The 23,120-nt window shown below is 33.5% G+C and overlaps 1 protein-coding gene across 1 annotated transcript; it reads left to right on the plus strand.

Moving 5' to 3' along the window:
- Nucleotides 1-2,542: 2,542 nt before the first annotated feature.
- LOC114122747 (innexin inx7) lies at nucleotides 2,543-4,751 on the plus strand. Its single transcript, XM_027985503.2, has one exon. The coding sequence runs from the start codon at nucleotides 2,712-2,714 to the stop codon at nucleotides 3,882-3,884; it is 1,173 nt and encodes a 390-aa protein (XP_027841304.1). The 5' UTR covers nucleotides 2,543-2,711; the 3' UTR covers nucleotides 3,885-4,751.
- The last annotated feature ends 18,369 nt before the right edge of the window (nucleotides 4,752-23,120 follow it).

Consider the following 23,120-nt stretch of genomic DNA (forward strand, 5'->3'; position numbering starts at 1 on the left):
TAATACTTCGTGGCTGGTACGTCCCGTCGTATATAAGTAGGTACACAGAAACTGTATAGGTGCATTGCGCCTGTTTACTGAAATGGTGAAACGATACTTGAAAAAACGTCTCTGACGTGAGGGAAGATAAAAATTAACGAACCTTAATACTGTTAAAATTGTTTTTTTTTTTTTTGTAAGAAGCCTGTATAATATTTTAACATATTATATTAACACTATGATACGTATACTTAATTGTTTTTTAATTTTTTGTATTTCACCTATAGTGGCTATTGCCTAATAAATATTATGTTTAGAAAATATTTCGTATGGGGAAGAGAGTGCGTATATACAACTTTAGTCCTCGGCCAAGCCTGTGGACACTAATCGTTTCTAAACGAAAAACCAAATAGTATACTGTAGTAACACTATCACTATGGTATATAAGACGCGGTTATTCCTGACGATTCGGAATGCACTACGAAGTTCTGTTATTTACGAACGTATTATGTTGTTTTTAATAATATATAATAGTATTATGTGTAGCTGCTGAATGCAACGATTCAAATTAAATAGTTTAATTATACCACAAACCGGTTTATCGAGTAAGTTTATTAGTTATTATACCGTTGTTTACGATTAAACAATTTATTATAATTTCTAGATTCTGTAAAGGTGCCATTTTTTTCTTTCGTTTTCTATTAAATATTACATTTTTTATATCGTTTAATAAGTTGTACTACAAGTATGGCAATAGCCAAATTTAGTTTAACAATTGAGTTTATACGTTGTACAGTTAAGCACAAGTACAGTACAAACTACACACCCGTGGCCTTCGACGAATTAACGTACGACTAAAACGATATTGACCAAAATTAATAACGGTTTGAAACGATATTAAATGCTTACAATTAGGTGGTTTGTTGAAATAAAACATTACGGTGTCTATGGTCAAAGTATTTGCTTTAAAAACTTTCGACGAGTAATCGAATAGAAGTTTGACTTCGGCATCAGAAAGCGCCCGTTCAATGATGAATACGTCACGTATGGTGTAATGTTTTTTTAAAAACAATTTTATCGACGAAGAATTTTGATAAGTTATCATAATAAAGACATGATTACGTAGTTCTCTGTTCGTCCGACCACCGCTATCTCGGTCAAGTATTATCGACACTCGACGAGTGAACCAAATGCGATACAGTTGAATTTTATAAGAATCCCCTTAACAAATATTAAATATTACCACGTTTTTTGATGATATTATTACAAGTACCTATAGATAGTGATAGTGTGTATATATAGACAAGCCGGGTGGCTCGTTGCATTACTGCAGGTAAAACGTAACACGAAAACCTGCAAAGCGTCGTCGGCGCGACAGGCCTACACCGTCGACAAAAATAATGGCTCGTCTTAATATTTTTATTTATCTATATATCGACGACGACGACGATTATTACGAGTCGACGAACCGCACACGTGTAATGGGTTCTTTTATTATAATATTCTTAACACTTTGTGTTCGCGTACACACTCATCGTATGTCAGCTATATCCCACGCGAGTTATTCAATATATAACAACAACACCACAACAACAACCACAACACTATAACTAAATTATATCGCGACACATTGCAAACGATGCGTATCGTAATTCGCTCGGCGCTCGCAAATATCCGGCGGGGGAGGTCCGGCGACTTACTGTGTTTTAATAACGACGACGATGATAATGATATTATAACGTGATTATTACTCGACAATGCGACGTCGTCTCTCATCATTGGCGGGCGGTCGTCCAGAGTGAAACGAAATAAAGAACACGAAATAATACGATAATTTGTTACGGCCAACGTATGCGTGCCGACAAACCGACGGCCCCGACACCCCATCGTCACGGTGTACGGGACACCCCCTAAAAACGACGACCCACAGAGGGTTAGATCGAGGGGACGCGCTTATTTACACGTAGTTTTCCCGATTCGACGATATCCCTCCACAACGTTCGTCCCCCCAAACACGCGCGCCGTACACATGTATGATATTATATAGTAATAACATAATATATACAGTCTTATTAAAACGATAGAATATTGTCAGATAATACGTTTTACGAATGAAAAAACAAAGTATTTACATAAACGCGGATGAATTAATACATAATAATACGTTTTATCGAGAGTAGAACGAATAGTGTCTTGAGAGGGGGGTAAATGAGCACAATATCCATTCTGTAACGAGATGCAAAATCACGTTTCCACACGAGTGCAGCATTTTCGGTAAATAATATTATTTTAAATATTAAAAGACGCGTCGTGGACCACCGAATCACGACGCAACCACCAGCTGCCGCCCGCAACCACCACCACCACCGCCGCCGTCGCCGCCGAAGGGCGGGCGGACCACGTGCGCCACACGACCGGACGAGACGAGTGGTGCGCGCGGCCGCTCGAAAAACGGATCGCCGCCGCAGCCACAGCCGCGCCGCCATCCTCGCCGGGGCTGAGCGCGGTGGGGGTCGCCGCCGCCGTTGCAACCGGTGCGGTGTGCGTCGTCGGTTCGCGCGCGCCAGTCGTAGTGTTACGCGCGCGACAGCGTCTACGCGTGTTTTGTGCATTGTCGTTGTTTTTTGTTTTGTTTTTCTCGCGGCGGTGCGTTTCGTGTCGAACGTTTCACGTTTGTTCGCGTTCTCTGTACTCGGCGGGCGGACGGTACCAGTTCGTAGCCCAATCTCGCCATGATCGGCGTGTTCAGCACGGTCGTCAGCCAGTCCCGGCTCACCCGGATCCGGCTGGTGACCATCGACAACCCGGCTTTCCGCGTCCACTACAGGCTGACGTTCGCCATACTGTTGGCTTGCACCACGCTGGTGTGCAGCCGTCAGTACATCGGAGAGCACATCCGGTGCATCGCCACCGGCGTGCCCAACAACGTCGTCAACACGTTCTGCTTCTTCACCGCCACGTACACCGTGCCGGACACCAACCACTCGGCGCACCCGGGCGTCGGCCCCGTGCACTGGGACTCGCGCACCGTCCGCCACTCGTACTACCAGTGGGTGCCGTTCGTGCTGTTCGGCCAGGCCCTGTTGTTCTACCTTCCCCATCTCATGTGGCGTTCGTACGAGGCGGGCACCATCAAGCTGCTCGTCAACGGGCTGCAGCGACTGTACCTGAAGGTGGACGGCGACCAGGACGTGACCGTGCCCGGCGTCAGGAGCATACCGTCCGAGGCGACCAGGTGGGCCAAACTGCGGGAGGTCATGAACCACTTGGACACGGTCAACCGGTTCCGGTTGAACCGCAACTGGGCGGCGGTGCTCATCGGGTGCGAGGTGCTCAACCTGGTCAACGTCGTGTTCCAGATGAAGCTCATGGACAAGTTCCTGGGCGGCCAGTTCTACGGGTACGGTCTGCACGCGTTCGACGACGACAACGGCGACAGGATGTTCGACCAGGTGTTCCCCAAGATGACCAAGTGCGACTTCCACAAGTTCGGTCCTTCCGGCACCATGCAGACGCACGACGCCATGTGCGTGATGGCGCTCAACATCATCAACGAGAAGATCTACGCGGTCCTGTGGTTCTGGTTCGTGCTCGTCCTGCTGCCCGTCAGCGTGGCCGCTCTCGTGTGGCGCGGCGTCCAGTACGTCCTCCACTCGCGCGAGTCGTTCAACCGGCTGCTGCTGCGCGAGGCGTCTCCTGGCGCCCGTCTCGACCCCGTCGACCTGGCCATCATCGCCAGGCAGACGACGTACTCCGACTGGCTGTTCATGTACTACTTGTCCGGCAACATGGACGGCGCCGTCTTCCGGGACCTGTTGCACAGCTACGCCACCGGACTCCGGAAGGAACCGGGTTCGCAGGACAGCGACGACGACGACACGGCGCCGCTGGGCAAGGCCATCTGATCGCGGACGCCACTGCCATATATAATATCGACGCCGCGCCCCTCCGCCACGCGCACCACGACCATATTTCATAATTTAATTCAACACTATTTATATATTATTTTACATATTTTATTAAAATACACTAAGACGTAGACCTGCAAAGGTCGAGTCGAGTTTAGTGTTTGTAGGGTTGTTGGGTCAAATCCCTCATCTCTTTTTCTCAAAAAAACGATCGTGTGCGCGTGCGCGGCCCCGCGTACGTTTTTTCCTTTCCACCCCATCCCCCTCATCACCACCATCCGTGGTTGCCTATATTTTTCACCGTCATTCTGCGCCCACAACCCCAAAACCCATCCCCCCGCCCCCAACAACTCTTGATGTAATCTTTTGGGGACAAATTTTATTACGTACTTAATAGAATATATTACTACTATTATTTTTATTTGTAATGTCACGATGTTCGCCTGACGATCGTTCTGACCCGCCAATTTTTGATATTTTTTTTTTTTGTACGTTTGTAACTTCTTCCGAATACGTGCGTTCGAGTCCAAAATTAAACCGATAAAAATTCAATGTCGCGTGCGCATGTGTACGATACAACAATAGTCGGAGAAAAAATATAATAAAATAATAATGGCAATTAAATTTTATCATTCGTGTACTAAATTTATGTAATAGACGACCGATTGGAGGTACCAGGTACACGCTTCGAAGGTCGTCGTTACACATATTATAATATATTTATAGTTTATTAAATATACGCGTGTAGTTTATGCATAAATATTATTATTATTATTATATTTGTACGATTATAATATAAAATGGACTTTATACTCATGATGATGACTTGTATATAATATATGTAAAACTCTGTACGTCTCACTATTATTATTATTTTTTTTTCTAATATTTTTAAGTACATAAAATTTATTATAATATATTTTAGTTAAACAAAATTAAAGAAAAATTATATCATTAAAAAAAAAATATGACAATTTTTAAATTTTTAACGAAATATATTATACATTATTACATTATATTATGTATATTATATGCGTCATACACTTTTTAATGATAATTAATATAATAATATAAATCAGTTTTGTTCTCTATATAAATATGATGTATATTATATATATATATATAAATTATAATAATTGCTGACATGGTTACACACATCACGTTTCGTGATAAGCCATTCTAATGATTATTGTTTCGATATCGTTGTTGTACAGACTTGCACAATATTTTAATAATATCAATATATACGCAGTATTTTTGAGTACACATGGCGTATACACAACTGCGTATAATATTCACGTATTGGAAAGACTGGGATACAATTCGAGTGGTAATAAATATATTAGAACACTGTTCGTGTATACGCGTAATAATTATAATACATTAATATCTGTATTTTGTATACGATATTATTGTAATTAGTGATATTTTATAAGTCACTATACTAAAACCACGTGGACGAATAATTATTATCTCCTACATTTTCAACTCGTAATAATAATCGCGTAACGTTATCGTACGATGTTTATTATAATGATGACGATCGAATACAAATATTGAGTCAATTGTTCCATGTGTGTTTTATTTTATCAAGGCACGACCGTACAGAAACTATAGCATCCCCTAAAGTTCAAACTCAAGAGTATTTTAATAGCATATTTTGGACTATAAACGTTATTCTACAATCAGCTGTGGTGTTGACTTGTCGTTTTGAGATTTTGAACACGGATAGCTTCTTACTGTTTAACAATATCATTTTTATGTCGTGTTTGGAATGTATCTTCATAATGTCTCGGCGTATATCAAAATGTATTGACCACGAAATTTGGCTCTAACTGCGCCTACGTCGAGCGGGCTCGATTTAAATCTAGTTTTAAATAATAAAAATATTATCTACAAATGTGTCTGCCACGCGGATGATGATTATTGGGTACGACTATCGCCGAGCTGCAGCAGTAATGTAAACAAACACGCACGCCACCATGAATGTTGCAACGATCGCATTTTAATAAATATTATTATAATATAATATTATTATATTTTTTGTGTCTAGTCACGACGATCGTTTCTTATAAACGAAATTGCTGGTATTATAATATATACAGTACGATATTATATTGTATTAGTGGGCTATATTATTATACGGGTACGTCAACCGATTCCGTCACAACTTAACGACGATAATAATTGTACTCCGGAGGAGAACCGCACGACGATGACATTTGAAAACCCACAAAAGTAGTTGACTAATGGTCCGGACTTCGATGTGACATGTTTCAGTCGTATTATTTTTTTCTATGCTCAATTCCTCCTTCGAAAACAAAATAAACGTCGTTTTTGGTGGACGGATATTAATAAGAATGGAGGTCTACTTCTAAATATAGAATGTTTAGGTTTTTCGATGAGATACGTGATGGTTCTATTTATGTAACTATCTATGATTTTGCTATAACATAACATGTATGATGTGCATTGTGCATAATATTATAATTAATAATACGATCGTACAGTAAGTAGTAGACTAAATAGGAGCTTAAACTTAAATTTAATCAAGTTCGAGAGTAAGTACAAGAAGAATGTACGCCCTATTCAATTTAAAAAATAACATACAAGGTATAATTATTACGTATTAAATTTTGGTGAGTATGATAAATCAAATTTTTCAAATTTTTGTCTACCCACTGCAAATATAATTTTACAAGCAAATCAAATATGTTTTTCATTTTTCCCTAGTATCACTTGAAATTTAATATTATACTATTACTACAACGTTTAAATACGAAACATGAAAAAATATTTGTTTACTTTTTACTTTATAAAATAAGGTCGTCGATCCGAAATGTATATGTAAGTGGATCGTCGGTGCGCATTATATCGAATAATAGGTATCATCATAATACTATTATTATAATATACCTATTAACATTATTATATAATATACTGCACATAACAAGTATTTAGTATATTCGCTGTATAGCGACTACCGTAAAAAGTAAATTGATTCGCGGTGAACGGTGCAGGCAATTAAGACGTAATTATAATATTATTATTTTATAATTTACTCGACCGACGTAAAAAGCTGCAGTGTATTTAAATATATAATAATAATATACTGCTTATAATAGTAATATAGTATAATTTATAGTCTATAGACTATAGTATATTCACACATTACTATAGAATCCTTATTGAATATTGTAATTACAATAAACCTTAAGGTTCTGACTGCGTGAGATCCGAAGATGAAATTAAGATATTCGATTTTGACAACCTAACCTATTTTTTATTATAATAATATAATGTTATTAATATACCATTCGTTTTCTACTTTTCTTTCTTCATGGCACACATCGATACTACTATAGTAATATATTTTTAAAGATTTACCGTCGTCATCACTATTTCCTTCCATTTTTCTTGGTCTACATAAGTACATAACAATATATTCATACTATCTTTCCCCGAATGACATCCGGTGCCATAGTCGCAATTTGATCAGGGGTTTTACTCGGGAGTCTTTAGCGTTTAGCATCCTCATTTTTTTTAATATTTTTATTAAATTAATATAGTATAAATCCATTATTATGTATATAATTTGTTGTGAGTTTTGGGATAGTGGAAGAGATAGCGAACTTATTCATTGTGTAATCCATAATTAAAGACTAACTATAGAGGTAGCTTCATTTTTTTTTTTACTAAAATTGTGTTCGTGTACAATGCACATATTGTCACTGTATGTGCTTATGTAATATGTGATGCTTATGGTCACAAAATATACACGATAACTTACTATACGGCGCAGGATCGTGTGGCGTAAACAGTTTTCACAACATATACAACGACTAGTATAAATAATTATATATTGCAGTCAAAACAAAATTCTGATACAGTTTTGTTTTTTATTTTTTTTTTTGCTTATTCGGAGCATGGAAAATATGCAAATTCGACATTGTATTATAATATGTATACACGTTACAGCTACGATACTGTGTACAAATTATTATCTATATATCATAATAGCATTACTTATATTATTATAATATTTTTAAAATGGGTGCCATAGCCGTGAAAAACGTTACCTAATAATTTTTAGATAGAATGAAATAACATTATAACATATTAACTCGAGTGCTCGGCAGTTTTCGGAATACGGTGTAATAATAATTAAGAATTGATACTTCAACAATAATATACAATTAAAAAGAACAGCATAGGTATTTTTATATGCAGTGTGCTCAGAATTACACCCGCAAGCGTCCTTCTGGTGTTGTTCGTCCTACGACCCGTGATGAGGTCAATAATATTGAAGCTAGCAGATAGACGGACAAAGGATTTAAGGGAAAATAATGTTCAAACATACCCATATAATATAAAATGTTTACTATATATATACATACCTATACCCATCATTATTATGTGTATACCATATAAGTTTCGACTGCGCTATACTGTTGTTTTGTGTAATTTCGTGCTGACACTTCATTCATCTCCGGAGCTATATACATCGAAACGGGGAAAAATAACTATTCATAACGATATAAGCCTTGTTAATGAAAAAAAAAAAAATTCCCGCCATGTGTTCTAGTCTCGAATAGCACATTCTTTTATAAAAACAATACGATACACATAACATCTTTTTTATTAGTATTATTATTTTATTTTTTTTATTTGATTCGACCGGTTCGTTACTCGTAAATTCACGTGTCCGAGTCTAGTATATAATAATGTAGATATTAACTGTACCATTAAAGCATTATATTATAACACGTAATATAGTAAAACATCGTGTTTCTAACCTAGTTGGTATAACATACGAACATCAACATGATAAGACAATGTCAGATTATTATAAGTATTCGAATATAATATTATACCTACTGTACAAAAATATTTAAATACTTTCTGAAGCGCAAAAACAAAATACGCAATGTCACTTAAGTAAATAACGCTGAGCTCGATAACGTACGTATTATTATCACGGACGACTGAGAAAGTCACTAGTGTGTTTAGTATTATATACTACTCAGTATTTTCGTCCAACACCTGGAAACGCCATACGAAGGATTCCGGCATAGTCGTTTCCGGTTGTGAAAGCCTTAAAGTCTTAGGTGGACAGTGTCGGTATAGATATATCATATGCACGTAGTATTATAATATAATATCAGTGAGTTTTAAAAAAAGGTTTCGTCAAAACATTAAGGTTTTCAGTATGATTTTCAAAATAGTTCTAAATTTGGTGTAAAAACATATAACACTATAAAACGAACATTTTGTGATTTTATGATAATAAAGGATTAAGGTTGACTTTATTATAGCATTTACCAAAAAAGTTTTGAATCGTAAACTGAAGATAATACTTGTAGGTATGTTAATATATTACATATCTCGGAATTTTATACAATACATACTTTTTAAATAAGGCCTTAGTAAGTCGATATTGCTGTGGCACTATTTGTTTTGGTTTGACGTGTTTATGAATCTATAAGTATTGAATGCCATCCTTGCCGTAACACCTTGTAAAAGTTTCAATATTTGCGTTTTGATAAGCTGCACTTTTCATAGTTTTATATAAAAGCTTAAAACATCCAAAAATACCTATAAATATTGTTAAAAAGCCTTATTAGATTAGAAATGTTGCTCGATCTAATCGATTGATGTACTTTTGGACGATTGTTTTATAAATGAATAAATGTAAAATTCTACGTATAGACCTTACGAGTATATATTTTGTTTTTTAAAACAAAATGCTGATTGGTGTAAAAATAATAATTAACTTAACATTTGTTCATAAAATATTATGGCTTTAAGTGAATTGTAATCACGCTCGACATTTAGAGCACCGTTATTTTAATATACGTGAGTCAGATACTAGTCGAATTCCAATAAGTCGTACATCGATAACGCAAAAATTGCATCTCCCAGTGTCATGGAGTATAATATGAGTACATGTTATAATAATATTATTGATCTCGAGACTTATCGATAATCGATTCGAGGGAGACTCACGTACGTGAACGACGATAATATAAAATATTCGACTCGATTGGGTAATTTGCTGACCACACAATGATTGTGTTATAAACTTATAACTAATTAATTCTCGTGAATTTGGTTATTTTGTAGTTAAATTTAACATAAAGTTAAAAACGAGGAAAATATAGGAATGAGGTTTTCATGAGTCCGATTTTAAATTGTATTCATAAGACATTATACGATGTACGTTATACCTATATCACAGCCCTGCTACAGGATTTGGTTTAGATAAAGTCGCTCGGCGAAACATGAAAGCCTTTTGAATCCTTGATCTTGGAACGACTGTTTGCGAAAACCACCGTGAGAAATTCTATAACCGTTTGCTGAAAACGCAAAATTCACAGCATAAATGCAAACGACTCAAGTATATAAAAAGTGTTGAGTTGTATGAACATTATTTATAGAATTTATTTATTTTGAGAATATATCAAATTTAAAAGAATAATATTTTTCAAAAACACATTTTCATGAATTCCTGGCATAAAATATGTGTTGTATCTAGATACGACAAAATAAAGCAACTTAGTATAATAGGAAATTGATCGAAAAGTTTTCGACAAAATCAACGATGTGAGATAATTGTAGACATTTAAAAATATATTACAAATCACGCGAATAACTCAATAATGATAAGTTAAAACTCGATAGTTCGATACTTCGATTAATTTTTTACGTAAAACAAAAACAAATTACATAATCTTAAATTCATAAAATGAAAAATAATATGAGTAAAATAGATAAAAACAAATTTAATTTTGTCACGTTTTATTCCACTTATTTTTGTCACAAAACAAATTCTAAAGATCATTATTTATTAGCCTGACTGAAAATCTTAAAATATTCTTTGACAATATTGTCTTACGCCTGAACCCTATCGGACCCGACTGTATAATATAATATGCGATTATGATAAATTATTATAATATTATATACGTTCTCCGGGCGAAAATATCATTCACGAAATGCTGAAATTATACATTAACGTATACGGTACATGAATAAAATTATTTAAAAACATAACACAACAGAAAGGATATAAAAATAACAATAATAATAATAATAATATAAAAATAATATCCATGGATTTATTGAATTATATTATATTTTAAACGGCGGGATGCACTCGGTGGGTGGTTATCTATTGTAGAAGTATAATATAATATAGTAATATATTAAGAGTTTTAAATCGTCGTGGACGTTGTGTCGGTACATACCACCCACTTGGTTCGAGGGTTGTGCGTTTTTCACAAGACCTCTGCGACGACTGTACAATAACTAATAAGGGTTTGACGTTTTTTCGACCACCATAAAGAGTTCGGTCGAACAACACACATGGAATTTCGATCGGATCCGATCTTGTATCCGTAATGAACCGAAGCGATGTGTCTACAGGTCGGTTTACGATCCCTATAGTCGGCATATACGCGACCATATAATAAGATACACTGCAGCAATAATAATAATAATAATAGGGTCGGCTGACGTTTTTATGTATTATCCTCCACGACGAAGGCGTGTATCACTATGATATATATATATATATATATATATATATATATAGCGCGTGGTTACTTTTAAAATGTGCGTTTAAAAATATACGAATACCGGTCGATGTGTGCTGCAGCAACCATATGACGGTTAATCGGGTGTGTTCCCGGATCCGGAATTAATGGTCCGAAAGATCCGAGATGGCTTGTGCAGCTCTTGTCACGTCGATCCGTACCCCAGCGGTCGGGTTCCTATTTTTAACAGGAGTCCTAGGAGTGCATGTGTAACTGCAACATTATACACACATTGTATATACTGCACTTTAAACGAGATAATGCGCATAATAATATGCGCCTGCTTTGTGCGGCAACTATACATAATGATCGGTTTATTCAAATTTTAACAGCGCAACACACTCGCTATAGCTGTCTAATTATATTCCGAGCTGGGTAAAAATAAAATACAATTATAAAGTCTAAAATGCTGCGGCACGTGAACGCGTGCGGTTCACAATATCGAGGCGAATTATTTCGAATTATAAAAATAAGAAAAATAATATTTATAAAATTCATCAAAACATTGTGTTTTTTTTAAACATGACATTATTGCATAATATATAGTATTCGAATTCGGAACATAGATTATACTTGGCTAATTCTTCCTCTGCCACTGTATTATTGCAAATTACGAGATCGAGAACTTATAATATCACAAAAATATATAGGAAAAATATGAATATTATTGTATTTTATTTAAATAAAAATATAAATACTTGTATATAATAATGTATGTTTCGATTATGACGAAATCGTCATTATATAACGATATGAATAAGGGGTGCCCGACGCCCGTGCCCCCCACGAATTATTTATCCGATTGTCATATCGAAGTATTGTTTTTTGAAGTGGTACACATTCGTACTATATATTATACAGACACTTAATAATATTCAAATAAGTTTAGTTTGTATATCATCATAATGATTACGTGTATTGTTTGCTCAGATAATCGAGGTGAACACCGTTCCGGTGTACGGATTTTGAATGAATTAGAAAAATAAAAGAGTCGTCTAAACGCATAGGTATTGTTTCATTAGCCGACTACAGCAACAAGCACCGATTGCCGTTGTAATGCAGTACCTATCGTCTATGACTGAGTATAATGCTGCACAGTATAACAACACAATGCCCCACGCGCGCACGCCCGGGAAACGCAGTGACTTTAACGGTTGGACGACCATTATCGTAAATAATGATTGATATTCTCATTTTGTGGATCATTGTAGTATTATTCGTTATTATTATTTATTTTTTTAGGCAAGTATATTATGTATGTAAAAAACGATCGAGGAAATGCATGTTTTGTACACGATCCGACTTCCTGGTTTCTATGTATGTCATACGACTCACACGCACCTCCTAATAGCTGATCGAAGAGCATACTATTAAATAGTATTTTATATATTATGTTGTACAAAAGTACGTTTGGTCAAAAGTGTCGTTAAATAATATTTATTTATTTATTTTTTATCAACAATGACGATGAAAGTACTTAACGACGGTCACAGTGTACGTATAAGGTGTTGGCCGAACGGTATAGCGATACTTAAAACTACTTTGAATTTTTAATTGCCATTACACGTAGTCGTCGTTGTAAGTTCCTGCAAGGTCTAATACATTGACTATTGAAACTATAATTAGACAAAATTGTAGAAAAAAATATCATTTATTTATGGTATTTTTTATTTTCTTACGCTAACAGTTTATTTTGCGTATATTTTGCTTATTGCCTTAAATGATAAAATATTTAAATAAACTAGTGTATCACTATTATAGTCCACAGAAACTTTTATTATAGTTTATGTAAGAACTTCTCCGTGACACAATGTAGCAGTTTGAATATGCAGTTGCAGTACTTGGTATCTGTCGTGAAGCCACTGCAGTCTAACGTATACGTTATAATAGTTTTAAAAAAACTAAATAGTAATAATTATTATGACTATATTTTATTCTATATATCATTAATTTATTATTCAACTATGGCTCCTCGTAATATATTGTATTATCATTATGTTTGTTTTATTTTATTTAAATTAACTTGAAACGAGGGAAAGAAGACGACAAATAAATTCTTAAAATCTCCATATGGTCATCCGGTCCAACATCGTCCAATGCGTAAAGCATACATCTTCAACCATTCGACACAATATTAATTTAAGATGTTACATTTTAATATTATGTACAACTCGAAGAGAAGTTCGTCCGCTTCACTTCGTCAAAGACGTTTTAAAATATAGTGGAATCAAATCAATCGTTAGTAGCTCAGTAACCAAATATTATTTATGACTTATGTCAATACGAATGTACTTATTTTCGTTTGAGTATGTGAACGTATCTAAAAACTACTACCTATTGAATTTCAATGGAGATAATTTTATAACTCACAATCTGGGTTTTTTTAATATGATTGAAACGAGTACGTGACATATTGGATCATACAATATAATATGTATATACTATATATTATACTTGTAGATATATATTATTCGTTTAAGTAAGATTATCTCAGTACTGCACTGGCGTTAAAACCAAAACAATATCAATTGCACACAACGTATACGACGTGGGTACAAAAATGAAAAATATTTTTGTATTGTTTGACTATATTTGCATTTTGCATTGTCTTATAATATTCCTGGCAGGACTTATAAGGAACAACGAAATCGCGTCAAAAGTTATGCGCATTAGGTCATTCTCGAAATATTTACCATTTAGTTTGCTTTTATCATATGTTTCGTCGTATCAACATATTATTATTGTTTGGCATTTAAAAAAATTCTACGATAAAAATTATGTAGTTTTAACTACATAATTAAACTGATCAGAAAAATGCATGACTGTAATATAATCTATAATAACATTAAATGTAAAAAATTAAACAATTTAATAACATAACTCTGTTATAATAGTTAAAAAGTTCAAAAAAAAAAAAAAAGAATACTTTTAGAATCAGACCATTTATACGGGTATGATGTATCAATACATTATTTTGCTATCGGATTCTTTGAACTGAAACTGATGCGATATATATAGGCGTACCTATTATTCAAGTAGGTATATTTCCGTTCTTTGTTATACACACCGTTTAATAGATTTACTCAAGACGTGTACTATAATAGTAGCGCCTGTCAAAATTTCACCGTCTGACCTTACTACTAACTCCCGAGAAATCCTTGTTCACGATGTGAGAATCGATTTTTTTAAATTTTTTTTTGTTCTCGTGTACACGGCATGTATTTATATGTATGTATTATGGTCTATGTACGTCACTACTTAACTCGTCTCCCCCGGAGACGCGCGCGTCACGCAAAACGAGAAAAATTACGTTTTCCACAAAAAGTATAATATATATCTACGCATATGAATGCCAGTGGTTATGGAATACTTCTGTCGTCCATACTCCATCTCACGTAAATTATTAACACGCATCACGAGTTTTCCAGAAAATAGTTTGTGTCACGGTCTAAAATGTGTGACCGAAGGTCGTCACAAATCCTATATAAATATATATATAGGTACCTCCGTCCGATACGAATGGGTAATGAAAAAAAATGCCGTCTCAGACGAACCAACTTATTTTATATACACAGGCGTAGATTATTATTATCCTTGAGGACACCGAAATCGGCAGTCATCTGTATACGTCAAGGGGAAGTGAAAGTCTGCCTCTCCAAAAGCCGGTGTAGATCAAAAAGTCTGTAACACTAATATGATTACATGGAGGTACTATAGAATCGTCTACAACAGAGGTACCCATCTGCACGATTTTTGCAAAACAATCACTGCCGTCGCGATATAATACGTTTCGCGAATAACTATATCGTCACGTGTTGCAACAATTGCAGGACCCGTTAAGGGCAAAGAATTGCATTGCCAAAATGAGAACGTGCAATGATTTAATTACACTGCAAGTCTGTAACGTAGTCTAATAATAACATTGGGTACATGTTATATGATAATAATGTATACGTACCTATGTATTTATTTATTTTTCTTTAAATACACTTTTGATATTGTTCTGCAGTACTGTGAATTAAATCAGTTCTCTGAATTCTCTAAATCAAAACAAAAATTCATTATAATATTAAACTTTATGTATACTATAAACGTTTATAAACAAAAAGTATACATCATAAGACGTATATTAATATTTTATGTAGCCTATATTATTATAAGAATCTTAAAAATGAAATACCAATAGTCTGAAAATGTCATCGGTTGCGTATTATGATGAAAGTATAAAATTTCGGTTTATTAACAATTAACATTAGTATTTGAGTAAAAACTGGTTATTGCTTTTAATTTCTTCGCACCTGTGGCATTTCGATCGTTGATAAGGTTTTCTCGGAAATTTTAAAAATGTAAAAATAAAATTGTTTTTGTATTTTCAATTAATTTATAGTTTATTTTTACTGGATACGATTTATTTAACTCAAGGTTTTCCTATGAAATAGAAAATGTTACACATTCAAATTATAACTGTTTGGAACTATAGTTAAATCCGATTAAAATATTGTGTTTAATAAAAAAATAATATGTAAATGAATCGCTCATTTTTTTTCACACAGTTAAAATGAATATCCGACTGTGAGAGTATTGTAAATGTATGGATTTGTAAAGTTTTACACTTGTAACCACATAGTATACTTTATTTTTCTAACAATATTATAATATCGTATCTAAAAATAACAAGTCTAAATATGGTTAGTAATTATTAATTATTAATATTATTATGGTAATTACTAATGAATAATAGTCAACTAATCATTTAAACGAATTATAAATATGAATAAAAATACGTAATAATTCTAAAATTGAAAACCATACCAATAAATACAAGTGGGATTTAAAAAAAGTGATGAGTTTTCCTTTTAATATGTTAAATCTTGGGTCTTTTAAAAATCATCATAAACACTACAAATGATTCTTTGGTTTAAGTGTTTTATTCTGGAGTTTTTTTGTTATTATTGACTCATTATATTATTATATTATTTTGCATAAAATCATAATGTCAATCATCAAGATTACTGCCAGAAACGACCATGACTCGTAATTTAATATTACGTGGTTATACAATATTATAATATAAGATATAGGTACTCTTCGAATTTAATATACTTCTAGTGTGTTATTAAATAAAAGATGATAGACGTTCCGTAGAAAACGAAAAATGTCCATCTTATGAAACAAATGGTCGATGCGTTTTAGACGCTTATACAAAATCTGCACGACATTTTTTATGATGTATTATGAGCAATTGGTCGTATGAAGATCTCTTAAAGCATGATTCTGTATAGAATAACAATATACAAATTTATTTATTTAAATACTTGAATTGAAGTAAATATAATGGTAAGATACTAATGGTAAAAATAATGGTAAGGATGGAGGAAAATCCAAGCATGAAAAAATCGTACAAGGAAAATAATCGATTAAATAAAAATAATTATATTCCATTTTCTAGATTTCTCCTATCTTCACTATTCATATTTCATATTTAAGTTTAACTTAAGGTAATATTAGAATGAAACAATATGGTTTAAAAAAATATCTGTTTTTTTAAACAAGCATATTATACTGGCTATTTTATTTATATTTTATATGAACCTATTCGTACTGATGTATTATTGATTCGAATTGTCCAAACGGGTTAATAATAAAATATAACATATATATTCACCAATATATATATATTACAAAAACTGCGTTATAAAACTATATGATAAATTAAAAGAAATATTAATACTGAAAAAGTGTCTATATACACTTGATAGTTTAAGCGTAAAAAACAGTTGAGTAAAAAGAGAAAAATGAATGGACAATTGTTGTAGGCCGTATACGTGTAAACTAATTAAGTGCGAGAGAGAAAACCAAATAGAACACACGTGATCAAACACAAAGCACAAATCATAATATGGTGCAAAAAAAAAAACAAAATAAAAATAATTGTTTGTCAAAATATATGTACGATGAAACCACGATTCGTCCTATGTTTTTTCGTTGTTTATTTAAATTTTTCACCTGCAACGACGTGTTAAATAACTAATTTAGTCTAATTATATATACGACTTGTGTAACACAAGTTTTTTTTTCAAAAACACTGGATTTTCTATACTACCATAGTTTTTTATTTATTTGTTAATGTTTTGCAGTACATATATCAAATTATTTTTGATTTATGGACGGGTACGTTCACACGTTTTTTATTTTACTCTACAAATATAGGCGTGCAAATAAAGCAAACTGTAAATATGACTGTGTAATACATTGAATTACTTAGAAATGAGATTAGAATATCAAAAATAATATTTATCTCTTAGTATAAGACTTATATATCAATTGCATAATATAAATGATATAAAATTAGCAAATTATTAATTATAATTTGTTCGTTGATTTTTTAGAAATCGAACTTGTTGTTTACGTCCTACAGAAAGCGTTTGATTTTATACATATTTATTCAAATTATTTAAAGATGTTTCACTAACTGCTACGCTATGATTTTTAAGCACATAAATAGGTAGTTTAAAACTTTCACATTCGTCCTTCTTATTTGAAAAGCACAAGAATACGATTGATTTGCATAAATAATTATTATTTAAAGTGTTATGTAAACTAGAATGCACTTGAATGAGTTGAATGATATGGTTTGTTTAGTGTATTGAAATCAATACGAAAAGCCATTTTGATAAAAATTTAGGTAAAAAAAAATCAAATCAACTAACGTGTAAGTCAATAACAACGGAATTATGATTAAGAGGATGTCGCCACGCCCGCGTTTTAAGTTTTATATAGTATGTCAATTCAATGTAATATTAAAGCTAACGATAGAAAATTGCAATTGGTGATCCAAAACGAAAAGTTGCCATGTTTCAATGGTTGTAATGCCGAGAACAACTTGCAGCAGTGCGGGTGTGACGTCCTCTTATTATAATAATACAACGATCGCTGCTCAGATTATCGTTAAAAATCGTATGCGACTACGTTGCAGTCGGTCGTAAATCATATTTGCAAAGTATATAACATGTATAGCCGTTTATCCCGTGCACGTACATGTGTCGTTATTACTATTTTGGCACTGTGTCCGTATATTGCAGAGGTCGGCGACTGCTGCAGTCGCGGAGATACGGAAGAAAAAAAAACAAACCAAAAAACACCTCATAAAAAAAAAAACGCTACTACACAGAGCTGGTATATCTAAGAAGGTATATCGTGTATCTACCTCGAGGGCCTGCATGTATAACAGAATGAAGAAGTAATTATTGAAAAAAATACACACACAAACGCGTTACCTACGAAAACGAACAATAATTATGAGACCCGCGATGCAATGATACTTAGATATTATTCTATTCTATATTTCTGTGATATTATATTGTGAGTTATGTACTCATGTGATTATTTCGATAGAACGAAAAATAGGTACATCGACGAACGCATTAAAATAATTTTCATGACGATAAAAAAAAAAACATAATATTAGTATATACTATATAATATAATATATTGAACGATCCGAATCCGATGAAAAATCTCGTGCCGGGGTCAATTCCGATCCCCTAGTGGCTAGTGCTCAATCCTTCAATACGAAACCTATACCTTCTATGTGTATATAATGGCGTACTATGCCGGCGGGAAAGCGGACTGCGATTGGTAGTATGGGCAGCGAGCTGTTAATTATTATTTTAATTAATAATCAGAGGCATTCTTGCCTCGTGTCTGTAGAGAAGAACACGTTGAATAACACTTATGTTAAAGACATTATATCGACACTGTTAAAAATAAAAGTGATTCATTAGATTAAAAAAATTATGTTTTTTTTTTTTTTGAATTTAATATTATTTATTGTTTTTGTTTATCAAGTGTAAAATATTATGAGTTATCTTGCTTAGTATAATTACTTATTTCAGGGTAACGCGTTCTATATTATAGAATCTACAAGACTATATTAATCTGCAAAATAACCATAATAATTTACGTTTTCAAAATATCAGTAAATTTATTTAAGACGAACGAATTCCATGGCTTGTAAAATAATTTTCATAGTCCACTGCCTATTAGTCTATAATTTGCCTAATAATAATACAATATCCGTATTTCGGACTTAACATTGCGGTCGAATATCGATAATCTGCACATACTATATTTTACTGGTATACTCAGTATACCATACAGCGTGCACCTATAAGTACTTATATATAAAATGTTTTAATTCGTCGAAAGACCTTTCGTCGGGTACTTATATATATATTATACTTCCCGTTTCACCGATTTCTAGGTCACATGGTCATACAATAATTATAATATATAGGTAGGTGTTTTTAATATGCCATCCGCTCACGTTTTGCGTTGTCGCTGCAGTATTTTAACGCACGTGCAATACCGTATTGTGCTCGTTATTACCGCATATTATATTTACGTGCAGGCAAGTACACGAGTGTAGTTATGTTCATTAAACATTGCACGGGCGTATTAGGCGCGTTATAATTTATCTATTGATACCTTGCATACCTATAAATACCTATTATATCATTACCTCCTTTGACTTTGAAAACCGTTCGATACAGCCGTGTGCGGTTGTCCGTTGTCGAGTCCGAGTCAACGTTTATGCGCGCACGATAAAATAATATTATAATATATTATGATATTTGCCTGAAGGGTGCGAGTCATTCGCGCTCACGATCGAAAAAAAGCCCCATTATATGTGGGTATTGCCCCGGGGACACGTCTGTCATTGATCTCGCAATATCCAGCCTCGAGTATCGCATCGCATTATAGAGGTGTACCTACCTATATTTGTTATATTCCGCGACGCGATAATTATTTTGCCGACCGCAAAACGTATATATGACCTATCTCGTTATTGTAGCAGAAAAAATGAATCACGAGACCAGATCCGTCGTGGCAAGACCGTAAGCACTTTAAAACAAATTGCATTTAGCGAGTGATGAAAAATGTAAATTGAAACGTTTGTTTAAAATGTTAGTATAATACTATAATAGTTCTACAATAGATAACATTAAATAAAATGTCATGCACGATATTTATTGTAGATGTTTGTACGATCATTTTGACATAAGTCGTACAAGTTCAAAGTTATCATAATAAAATATACATTATAAATATACGATTAAACAGTAAACTTTACTGTAAAACAATGTACCAATACTTATACTTAATAAAAGTAATGAAAACCTACAGATATGACGAGTTATCATTAAAAATTATAGTAAATTCAAGCACGGGGCGTCTGCAGGATACTATAACCTAGGTTAGCTTAGACCTAGAACTGGCGATAGGAAGTAGGAACATAGGTATTACTCAGATATATCACATTTCCGTACTATTATTATTATTATTACCTATATTATAAAATATATAAGTCGACTTGGAACTATGAGTATCGTGCGTTCAGGAAATCGCCTTGAATATTATTGTACTTAGCTTAACAATAAATAATAATATTGTTATATATTATACGTACATCGCAATGATATTGTAATTGCGTATGACAATAATATAGATCGCGGCATTACTTACACCGAAGATGTAATATTATCGTTAATCAATATATCGTTTCGGCGAGCCTTGGATCTGTGATATCATTACACAGATTCGGCCCAAGTTCCCTAGGACTCACTTTATATAACACATCGGACACAAAGGTGTAATGATAGGAAAAATTGTGAAATACAATTATCTAGTATAATATGTACACGTATCACATGTTGTGTCTATAATATATCTATAGTAGGTATCTAATCTATAGTTGGTATCTAATCTATAGTAGGTATATAGTTGCTGTTGTACCTTATTGTACTTACGTCCTATATAAGCGTACAGAGTCATAATTACATATTATGACGTTGCGCTACTTATTTTCGATCGTTTTTGCTTCATATTTTTGTCAAACGATTGCTAATCACACATCAATTTGCCTCGTTAACTGGAAATAATAAAAGTTTTTTTTTTTTTTTTATTACCAATACCGATCCCATCCTATACGCACCTCACGTTCAAAGAAGAAAATATTCAAACCCACACACGCACGTTACAATAATAGTTGTTATAGCTGGTACATACAATACCATTTTTTCTTATCGAGTTGATCTAAGAAATCGTCTAATAACCGCGCGATGAACTGCTATAATATAATGTATGAAACCCATTTCACTGCATCCGCAGCGTCACTTAAAGAACTTTGTGCTGCGTTATATATCATATAATAGTGTTTCGTCAAACGCCATTCAAGTAGATGGCTTGGTGGGATCCATTTGACGTAACGGCGCAACAGCTATATGATTGTACTCTAAACTCGACACTATAATACGCATATACTTTCGCTTCGCACATTTCTTTGTCATCGAATCAATAGAAAACCACTAAGCTATATTATTATTATTTAGTCGAGAAAACAACAACGGGCGGACAGACGTCGCGGTAGCAATCGTCGGGCCGATCGACACGATAGCGTAAGAGAATAACAACAGAATCTCGCGTAGTCGTATAATAATACTATAGTATATACGTTTTGAAAGTCAAAATTACGAAATATGTTCGACAATAATGAGCGTAGACGAATCCGTACTCGTAGCGTTTGAATTATTAATCCGTTTTATACGACGGAAATACAAACGTTCGGGTTCGAGTTCAACAGACTTTGCGAATCAAACGGGCACGTTATTGTAATAATGATATAAAAGGCATAGATTGTCATTTATTGATATGATTTCGAACTGATTGGACCGCCTCGCTGCAAATCGACCGAATGTGTTAGAAAAAACTGCTATAGTGTTTACGTATTTACCCGCCAACAAGTGTTCAAACTTTTTTTTCAAAAGAAAAGTAAATTATAATACAATATACTTGAATATAGTATATTGAATATAAAATATTTTTAAGTCATTTATACTTTTTAGTGACACCATTCTCATAATTAATATAATTACCAAACACTCCAGGTTAGGTTAGGTGTTATAATATATTGTGTATATTATGAACTGTTAAACGAACCCATTAATATTTAATATTATTAAGTCGTGAGTGAACGCGACTCTTTCTAAATATAGATTTAGATACTTACATTAATCGATGTGACCTAAGAATGCCATAAACTATGAATTAATGATTATTTTATCACTCTATTGATTTCGAGAATGCGCATACGTCCATCTTATCAATTAAAGACGAAAAATTAAATTTTTTTCTTAATTGGTTTCTATGGTTGTTGTCGACTCGAAGTCGTCAAATAGTTACACCTATCCATCAATTTAAATCTCATATAATATCGTAATAAATACAATATGTATGTCAATATGCGTAATACAAATTATAATAAGAAATTACTCGACAAACATAACTACGAATTCCAGTGGTTTACCATAAAAACTCGCGTTCTATTCAAAATTATTTTAAAATGGATAATGTATGACTCTTGCCAAAATTGAACGTCATCTTAAGTGGTTACAATGTGTTATAATGAAGTTGTTGCATAACTATCACGTGTATTCGTCTTATAACACATAAAAAATTTTTTGTTTAAAAAATGCAATTTTTACTCTGTTGTTTTTAATGTATACAATTGAACTGTAACAAAATTAATGATAAAACGTTATTAAGGATCCCACGTAAGCTTTTTTCAATATTTTAATTT

This window comes from Aphis gossypii, chromosome 2 (genome assembly GCF_020184175.1).
Source record: "Aphis gossypii isolate Hap1 chromosome 2, ASM2018417v2, whole genome shotgun sequence".
Taxonomy (NCBI): domain Eukaryota; kingdom Metazoa; phylum Arthropoda; class Insecta; order Hemiptera; family Aphididae; genus Aphis; species Aphis gossypii.

Excerpts from the sequence above, each read along its gene's own strand:
- LOC114122747 (XM_027985503.2), top strand. The coding sequence starts at position 2,712 with ATGATCGGCGTGTTCAGCACGGTCGTCAGCCAGTCCCGGCTCACCCGG.